Raw genomic sequence first — 9,522 nt, 5'->3', positions numbered from 1 at the left:
TGTCCCGAGTAATCCCCTGTGCCCAGTTATGGCAGAAGGTCCATTGTTTCTTACCCTACCACAGAAACAAAATAATTAAGCTGTTACTGCCACCACAGCAAGAGCAGAACAAAGGATTGCTCCTTGTCCACTTCAGTGCTGAACCAGGGGGCTCGGTTTAAACAGGCATTGAAGGTGGTTGGAGCTAACCCGCCTGACTTTACGCTGAAGCAGATGGCGAGTGCTCACACAGCCCAGTATCAATATCCGTAACAATCAGATGAGCTGCGGAGCTGTAATCTGTGGCAGATGGAAAATGACAGCACAAAAGGCTTTACTGTGGCCTTCAAAGCCCTCCACAAAGGTAGAAAATAGGAAAGTTTAATTCTTATAGTTTGTCCTTCTCCAGAGCAAAACCAGACATCTGAAACTGTGGAAACAAGAGGAATGCTTCTCCGCTTTCCTACCTCCACAGCAGATTGGTTGATTTTGGTTCCAGAGGATACACTGAGACCTCTCATCAAAACTCAATCTAAAATAAGGTAACTTGCTGTGAAAAACTGAAACAGGATCTTGGTGTGGGAGTCTGCATAGCTCAGTCTGTGTTGAATCTCTGGCACCCTGCACTGATGCTTTGCTGAACTTTTGAAGGAGTCACTGGAGGGAGATCTGAAAAAAAACAGCTCACCCATGCACACAGATTGGAGTGGTTGCTGGCAGATTTGTCAGATTCTTTGTGGATTAGACAGTCACCCTGGAAGCACGATCAGTTGTAAAAAAGGCTGAGGCTTTCTCATGTTTTTTCATGCTCGAGAAAGTATGTGTTTACTATGCTTGAGAATGGATATTTTGGGTCACCTCCCTTAAAGACCCCCAGGTTCAAGAGGACCCCTGACTGCCTGCAGAGTAACAAAGATGCCCAGTGCGAAATGCAGGTAGGCTGTCATCCCTCGACCGAGCAATCAAACTCTGCAGCTAACATCTAGATGCTGCCAGTCTCCCACAGGACCACAGACCTGAAAATACTGACAAGTGAAAGACTGACCAGGGAGCCTGCATACTTTTTTGCCCCATCTGTCAATTACACAGGGCAAGCTACTAACTTAATACACTTCTGGAGTGAGAAAAAAATACATGGTGCTTAGTCTTGCATTGTCGCTGCTAGTTCTTTGTCTTGTGTTGCTTGTAGGAGGGATGCTTCAGCTTTTTATGGGCTTTGACCAACATGCTGGCCACGCTCCTGGCCTCTTTTTGGCTCAGCACAGCCCTGACTTCTCCAAACCCCCCAGCTTCTGTCCTGCTCCTCAGCAACATCAATTCTTGGCTTTAACACCAGTTCTAGCCTTACCTAAACACAGTGAGCTTGTCTCCACATTTGCAAACTTCAATTCCTAAGTAGTCTTATGTGAAAGCTCCCTGATTTGACGTCAAAAGAAACAACTAGACTGCGGAACAGCCCAGGTCAGGTCTGACATGCTCTGCAGTGTCACTGCTGCTTGGCGCTGCTATGCTCTGGAGGATGCCACCTTCATGGCTAATTTGCTGCCTGGTTTGAAAAGACCAGGTCTCCTGCTAAGCACAAGGATGCTGTTGCCTGTGCATCTGGGTCAGAGCAGAACATGAGACATACTGGTGAGCCCCAGCAACACAAGGACAGAACATCAGAGTGTGATAAAATGACAGTCCTGTGAAGAGGAAGAGACATTTACTGGAGAAAAGGCTTTATTAAGGAGGGACACTGTAACATACCATATTGATCTGGTGCTCCAGGTCTCTGGGAGGACTCAGAGATCCAGCACAAATACTTTGCCAAATGACAGAGGTGTTGGGCCTGCCACCTCAGTGAGAGGCTTTTCCTACCTCAAGAGTCTTCCATCAGCAGTGTTTGTCTCTGATGAGGAGGGGCTGAACCCTGCGGGAACAGGCTGAGGGTCAGGTAAGGAGAGAGGCAGAGCACAGATCCTTGTTGCTGAGCAGTGGCAGGCAAGCAACTATTTCAGATGACAAATTGCCCCAGGCTGCAAAACAGCAGGATAGATCTGAATAGAGTTGCTGTCAAAATATCAGCGCTGGATCATGGGTGTGCAGGACTGTGATAGTGCAGAGCCTGGCCCCCAGGATGCAAGGCTGACTACGGCTTCTTCTGTCCCTTCACATTCCGTCTCTCCTCGTCCATGGCAGCTGCTTGTGCCTGCAGCCGACTCTCCAGCAACTGCTCCTGGAGCTCCGGCAGGCTCTGCTGCCTAACGAGGGAAGAAAGGGGTGGTTAAAACAGTCCCTGCCATTCCCCTGGGTGCTCAGACAACCCCAGCTTGGCCCCTCGAGGGTCCCTGGAGCTGACTACAAATTAAGCAGTTCAGACTTCTGGTGTCCAAAAAACCTCAGTGATTCCCCTCACGCCACTCAGCACTCAAACTTACTGCTCTTGAGAGCAATGACTCTGTATTTCTCTTTGCCTGTCTGCCCCTGCAGACACAGGGCTCACTGCAGTTTCATCTGCTGTGCTCCGGCTTGAGCTCTCAGTACCCAGGGAGCAAGATATCCCCGGAGGTGATGTCTCCCCAGTTTTTCTAGTATAAGGCAGACAAGAGTCTCCTCTCCAGCTTTATGAAAAGGCAGAATAGAACTGGTGGCTGCTGGCATAGGGTGAAACTTTTCTGCACTTAACTAGCAAGACAACACTGCAGGATTCACCCTGGAGACAAGGAATTAGGGAAGGCCACCAGGAAACACGTGCTGTAAGGTCACACCTGCACCCACCTGTTCCATTTTACACTGGAGAACTAAGGCACAGGAAAAGAACAGAGTATCATTGACAGAAAGCTGGCATCAGGTTCCCAAAAGAAGCAATTCAAGACAAAGGTCACCCAATAAGAGATGTCACATTGCCATCTAGTGACGGCATGAACTCAATGCATCCGCTCAGCTCTAACTGCAACCTCTCAGCCTGAGGGTGCTGGAGACCTTCTCAAACGGAGAAACATCCAACACAAATCTGCTTAAACATCAAATGAACCCAAGAATGGAAAGCAGGAGCAAGGTACAAAGAGATCCCAGCTCTGCCTGGCTATGGGGCCAAAAATAAGAGGCAGACACCTAAGTGAGGATCATATGCCCTGCCAAACTTGCATCATCTGCGTTTGCACAAAAGCACATGAGAACCAGCAAAACCTTGCTACCTGGAATGACAAGCCAGCCCCAGGAATCCTGATTTACAGCTGTTAAACTGTTCCAAGAAGGGCAGAAGGGAGAGAAGGAAGGGTTCTGGGTGGCTGTCAGGAATCCAGCTACCTGAACATGAACCTTACCCACACACAAATCTGTCACAGCACACAGAAGAACACAGAAGCTTCAGGGTGAGATCGTGCAGGGACCTGAGCAACACGACAGCTTACAGCAATGCAGGTGCACTTACCCATCAGGCAGAAAGAGAACCTTACCTATCACGTAAGAAAATGTTACATCTCTCAATTCATGGCAGGTTCTGGAAGGATTTGAGAGGCAAATCTGGTTCCTTTGGGAAAGCCTCCTTCAGTGGGTAGGAGCTGAAGTCAAACACGAAGATGGTGCTGTGACTGGCTCTGCTCTGTGCCAATGCATCTTCCTGCTGCTGCTGCTCATCTCCTAGACAGAAACAAGAAGAGTGGGCTATTGCAACAGGAGACATCCAACAAGAATGATCAAGGGCCAGTGCACAGCTGAATGCACCCAGTGACCATGTATCTAAGACCACTCCAAGGTGCTACCCACCTTGAAGCAGCGGGCACCAGTTCACACTATCCACTGTGAACACTGGCTGCCAGGGAGATGCTACAGCGTGAGAAGGTGGAGGACTGAAGCAGAAAACAGTCTGTGATGTGGCGGTGTTCAGCCGGGACACTGTGCCATCCCAGGAGAAGACCAGGGCCTGAAACAGCAAGTTGACATTTAGAAATGGATGTAATAGAGGTAAAAAGTATTTCCTGAAAAGGTCAGGGAATGACACTCAGGATTTCATATCCCCAACCATGATGTTTTCTTTGCCTGCCCAGTAGTCACAGGGCCCCAGTGGATCAAGACCAGGCTGTGCACGTAACTTGGACTGGAATTGGTGCAGGCTGGGACTGGGAAGGGGCAGCGGTGCAGGTTAGAACTGAACCAGATCCATCCTTCTGCACTAAAAGACTTTAGTCTTTTTCTCCCCATGCCTGAAAAATTTCTGAGGCCACCTGGAAGGTCTGGCTGGACTTGTGCTTGCAACTTCTCCTCACCATGATGCCCTCTCATATTTGACCCTGATGACCGAAGCTTCGTGCCTGGACCCTCTCACCTTTGCAGATGGACCTGTCCACAGGCAGAGGGTCTCCAGAGCCTCCTACCTCAGTGGTCAATTAGAGAACATGGGTGCAATGGGATATTGAGTAAGATCATAGCAGATAAATCCTTTGAGAATTACGAGCTACATACAGACCTGTAACTGGTGTAATACTCACTGCACTGGGGAACGCCAGGACAGGCACCACGGCGCTGACAGCAAGATTGGGATCTTCAGGCCTGTAAAGCAGACTCAGGCTTATGCCACTGTTTCGTGTACCTGTCACATATTGAGAGGCTGTAATAGTGACAATGGCAGCTTGTGGCACATGGCATAAAGTTCCAGCCGAGCCCCTTCCGTATGGAGACAAAGCCTGACCCTGGGCACACCTGCCTGGGAACTATATTGGCGATACAAATTCCCTGCCTGCCATGGAGGCACAAAACCAAAGCCTTCAGAGCAGCAGCTTCCCCAAAGCTGACCCTTCTCCTCAAACCAAGGTGACAAGTGAACATAAAATTGACAAAAAGATGTAAAGACATGAGGCTGAGGGAGCTGGGTCTCTTTAGCCTGGAAAAGAGGAGACTGAGGGGTGACCTAATCAATGTTTATAAATATGTAAAGGGTGAGTGTCAGGAGGATGGAGCCAGGCTCTTCTCTGTGACATCCAGTGACAGGACAAGGGGCAATGGGTTCAAGCTGGAACATAGGAGGTTCCACTTGAATATGAGGAAAAACTTCTTCACGGTGAGGGTGACAGAGCACTGGGGAACAGGCTGCCCAGAGAGGGTGTGGAGTCTCCTTCTCTGGAGACATTCAAAGCCCGCCTGGATGCGTTCCTGTGTGATCTGATCTAGGTGTTCCTGCTCCGGCAGGGGGATTGGACTAGATGATCTTTCGAGGTCCCTTCCAATCTCTAACATTCTGTGATTCTGTGATTATTCTGACTTGTAGGGGGAAGTTATTCTGGCAAGGGCAGAAGAGAGAAGAAAAATTTCCCCTGGGTACCTGGTAATTACCCAGCTGGTTGAATGTCAGCCCTGGGGCAGTGCTACAAGCACATGTGTTCTAGTGCATAGAGGAATCCAGAAACACCCCTAATTCTGACATAACCATTGGATTTTAGTACTGGAACTGACTCTGAGCAAAACCACACTTGCTGCTGGCAGCAGCATGGCAGAGCTCACTGGTAAAAGCAGTAGGAAGTAGCACAGAAATCTGGGGCTTTCTGCTGGACCTGAGCTCTATACCACACAGCTCCTTCAGCTGGAGTGAGGTCTATCAGAGTCTACCTCACCTCTCTGCCAGGAGCGTGATGCTGGACTTCCTGCCCCTGGGTGCTTTCACCAGATAGAAGGAGCTGTCTGTACACAGCACTAGAAGCTGCACGATGGGACAGGCAGGATCTGTACCAGGGCAAGGTGTCTCATCCCTGGGAGCTGCAGAACTCCGCAGGAAGTGGATACTACGGATGAGACATTCTTCTAGAATGGCAGTCACACACAGTGGGTACCCTGGGGGCAGGGGGGAAAAAAAAAACAGTTTAGGAATAAAAAGGAATAGGCAATTTATCCAAGGAAACCTTAGCTTAGACTGATAATTGGCTGAAGAAGATTCTTCTGCCAGGAGAATCCCTGCATCATGACAGGATGACACCAGCACTGATGGCAGCCTGGACTGTGATGCCACAACAGTCTCAAAGAAGATCTGAGGGTGCAGTGGCAAAGCAGTGACTGTGTCGCAGCCTCAGGGCAAAACAGGCATCAGTCCTCGTTGCAGCAGTTTCCAGCACCTGCATTGCTGTGGATGGGAATGGTTCTGTCAGGGCTGAGGCAGTCATGCTGCCTTGGCAACTTCTGGCCAAGCAACCCATGAAGAAGTGAGTCACAAATATTTTCAAATTTGCTTGTAAACTCACTGCCAGTGCCCTGTTCACACCAAACCAGAGCCTCAAACTCCTTGGGAAGGGAGCAATTTATCCACTGGGATCCCAATACACAGTCCCAAAAGGCAAGCTCACCTAGGTGTTTATCCCAAATAGTTACTGTCGCATCTTCACATGCCAGTGCCAGGTACCTGGAGCAGGAGCTGACAGTCAAGCATGCAATTGGAGCTGCACATGGCCACACAACTTCAGGTTTGGGATCAGAATCTAAATAGAAGGATATGAAGAGAGATCACTGCAAGAAGGTGCAGAGCATCTTCTCTCATGGTACCAGCTTCCAGCTTCCCAATAAAACACACCATTCTGGAGTCTCCTGCCAGAGCGGCTTCAACAAAAATACTGCCAGCCTGTGCAATGTGGAGCCCTGCAATCCAGGCTAACCTGCAAGATATGGGGCAGCTCTCTTCCCCATTCCTCATTTCCCTGAAACATGAAGATGTGGCTGAACGACAGCCACAGAACACTCCCACTCCCCACAGAGCACTCTGCTAGAGAAAGCAAGACTTTCTTACCCACTTTATCCTTGAGTGGATGGTTAAGTAAGTACAAGCAGAGATTGTGGCTTCCATCCCAGTGCACACTGATGCCAGCTGGAACATCTGGCACAGAGAAGGGGACAACAAAAGAGAGAAGAATGAGGACGAAGAAAGGAGCAATCCACGACACCTAAACACCATTAGAAAGCTCTCATTAGAGCTCTCACAGTTTCCCTGATGGGGCTTATAGAAGCAACGCTCACACAGAAACTAAACTACAACAAACTTTTCCCTTGTCTGTTATTTTTATCTTGCCTATGTGCCCCCTCAATTTTTTTTGGTGTTTTGGGGGGGGTTGTGGTTTTGACTCCATGCCAGTGACTCACTCACAAGTCTTAGAGCTGACATTTTTATCCAAGGGCTTATGTCCTTGAAGATGGAATTTATATAGTGAACCCAAGTCAGAGCCATTGAGCTCTAACTGGAGCTCAATGTGATGCAACGATGTGCTTCATAGGTTAACAGCTTTTTGCCTATTTGGATTACCTGGCTGTACTTTCATTTCCGGTCCCACCTGTAGGATCCAGCTAGGCAGGAGAAAATCAAAAGTGGCACGTCTGAAGAAAAAAAAAAAAAAAAAAAAAAAAAAAAAGAAGTAAGAGATATATATAAAAGAAAGGCATTGATAAGTACACTTGACAAGACCTGGAACGGCTCTTCATCCCTGCTCAGGAGCCTTGGGATGAAGGAGGCAAAGCTACAGCGGAGACGTCCATCTACGCTTGTAAAGTACCCTGTGTTGGAGTCCCATGGACTGAAATCCTGGTTGATACTCGCGCTCACCTGGGGATCTCCTCCTTGCTCTCTGTCTTATCCTCCGCCTCCAGATATTTCCAATAAGTGCTGCGGAAGATTGCTTCCTGCAGCTCCCACTGGAAGTCCTTGATTAGGTGATTGTACCCCAAGCCAAGAGTGCTGCCATCATCCACTTCCTTTAAGGCATCCAAAGGGCTTTTAAAACTACTGCCTGGATTGGGAACACAAAGGGTAAAGGCACAGCCCTGGAGGAGCAGACACCATGGAGTGCTCATGGGCACTTTGACCATCCCGCCTTCAGGGTGGTATTGTCTTCAAGAGGGACACACTGCATCTTCCTGATAGAAGTATTTCAACATTAAGATCATGTTCTGTGGGACTTTCCAACTTGCTAGTGCACTTCCCAGCATTTGAAGGCAGGGATTAGGGCAAGTCATGTGAGGATCCCCAGGATCTAGGAAACCTTTTTCTAGGATCTAGGAAAGTGCCTCCCTCTCTGGTGACAATGAAGCCAAGGGTGTATGACACCCAATTCAAGACACACCAAAGTATTTTTTGCTAACAAAGGTGCCACATGAGATGGTCAGGTCAGAAGCAACCCCCACTACAGGATTACATGTAGCTACAAAAACAGGTCAGGAAGGGACCAGGGAGCACATTACTGAAACTTTCTGACCTGTTCTGGAGTCATAAGAGCCATGATTCCTTTGCCACCTGATGGAGGCTGCAGGTTGCAAGCACAGAATCAGCCCTAACCTGTAACAGGTTTGGGTGGCTTCACCTTCAGCAGCAGCCCTGGGAGACTCAGCTTGGCATCAGCTTTGTTTGCAGACACAGGAGACTCCTGCAACAGAAAAATGTCAGCCTGCAAACTGTGTTGTGTCCTACGCTGCCAAGTTTTCACTTGCTCATGGGCATCAAATGCTTCCTAAATTGCATGCAAAGTTGGGCTGACACTGCCTAGGAGACACTGGCTTTAGGCTCATTCTTCAGTTCAAAACACAGAAGCTTGAGGGAGGTCACTACTTTCTCAACAGCATTACATAGGATCTCCTGCCCGGATACCTGCTGTCTTTGTGCCCTAAATAACCTCCACTTCTGATCTTACAAATCTCTCAAATTATTCTTGTTGCAGCACAGGCCTGGGTGGGGCACAGCAAGGCTCAGGAAAAAAAAACAAAAACAAACAAAAAAAAAAAAAAACAGGACTAAAGGTTGCAGAGTGCTGCTGAATACAAGAATCAGATTTTGCTTCAGATTGCCCAGGACTGGAGGAGGTCACATATGTGCTTGGCCAGGAATGGAAAATCCTAACAGGGGACTCGCACTGGTGTGTGCCCACCACCACCCCACCCACACACATTGACACTTGGCTAAACAGAAAAGATCTGGCTAAATAATCAACCATCATCAGGAAGAGACAGGAACTTGGGTGGTTTACATGGAATCTGCAAAGAGGGAATGCCTGGGTGTTTGCTTTTGGCTTGGCCAAGTTCAGGGGGATGTTTGCCCTGCAGACAGGGCTGAGAAGCAGCCAGGAAAGTCTCTGCTGAAGGAGGAGGGAAGAGTTATGGGGCAGATACCACAGAGGGTTAGCTGGAGGTGCCAGGCAGAAGGTGCCTGTGTGTTGAGAGGTGAAATCTAGCAGGGTGAAAGCGATGCAGGAGAGGCTTAAGCACTGACTCAGCACTGAAAATTCCCCGTAACAGCTCAGGACATTCATTGAGGCCAGTTACCATCTCTGCAGAACCGTCTCCATGCAGCTCCAGACTTTTCTGCCAAAGAACCAGAGGTGACAGTGGTTAATGCACATAGGCAGAGACCTGGGCTCCCTCTAGCCTAAAACACGAACCCTGGTTCAGGACCAGACTCCCAAGTGGAGGTGTCAGGCCCGGTTCCCACTCCTCCACCTTCCCCCGGTAACAGAAGGGAGAAGCCCCACAGGAACACCCTTCCATTGGGCCTCCTCAGATGGGGCAATACTGCTGGCACAGGAGCTGGCAGTTTCAGGG

The 9,522-nt window shown here is 48.9% G+C and overlaps 1 protein-coding gene across 1 annotated transcript in view; it reads right to left on the bottom strand.

The window, feature by feature from the left end:
• Positions 1–2,110: 2,110 nt before the first annotated feature.
• Positions 2,111–9,522, bottom strand: part of LOC104465999 (WD repeat-containing protein 93-like) — a gene marked incomplete at its 5' end in the record, with an annotated part of 9,873 nt that continues 2,461 nt past the window's right edge. Inside the window, 10 exon segments of the mRNA XM_010079282.1 lie at positions 2,111–2,222; positions 3,420–3,600; positions 3,730–3,886; positions 4,452–4,512; positions 5,571–5,787; positions 6,294–6,425; positions 6,731–6,817; positions 7,241–7,311; positions 7,538–7,721; positions 8,267–8,354. Coding sequence (XP_010077584.1) covers positions 2,111–2,222; positions 3,420–3,600; positions 3,730–3,886; positions 4,452–4,512; positions 5,571–5,787; positions 6,294–6,425; positions 6,731–6,817; positions 7,241–7,311; positions 7,538–7,721; positions 8,267–8,354 — 1,290 coding nt within the window.

The sequence above is a fragment of the Pterocles gutturalis genome, unplaced genomic scaffold, assembly GCF_000699245.1.
Source record: "Pterocles gutturalis isolate BGI_N339 unplaced genomic scaffold, ASM69924v1 scaffold48398, whole genome shotgun sequence".
NCBI classification, from domain to species: domain Eukaryota; kingdom Metazoa; phylum Chordata; class Aves; order Pterocliformes; family Pteroclidae; genus Pterocles; species Pterocles gutturalis.
This window is presented reverse-complemented; position numbering and strand designations above follow the sequence as displayed.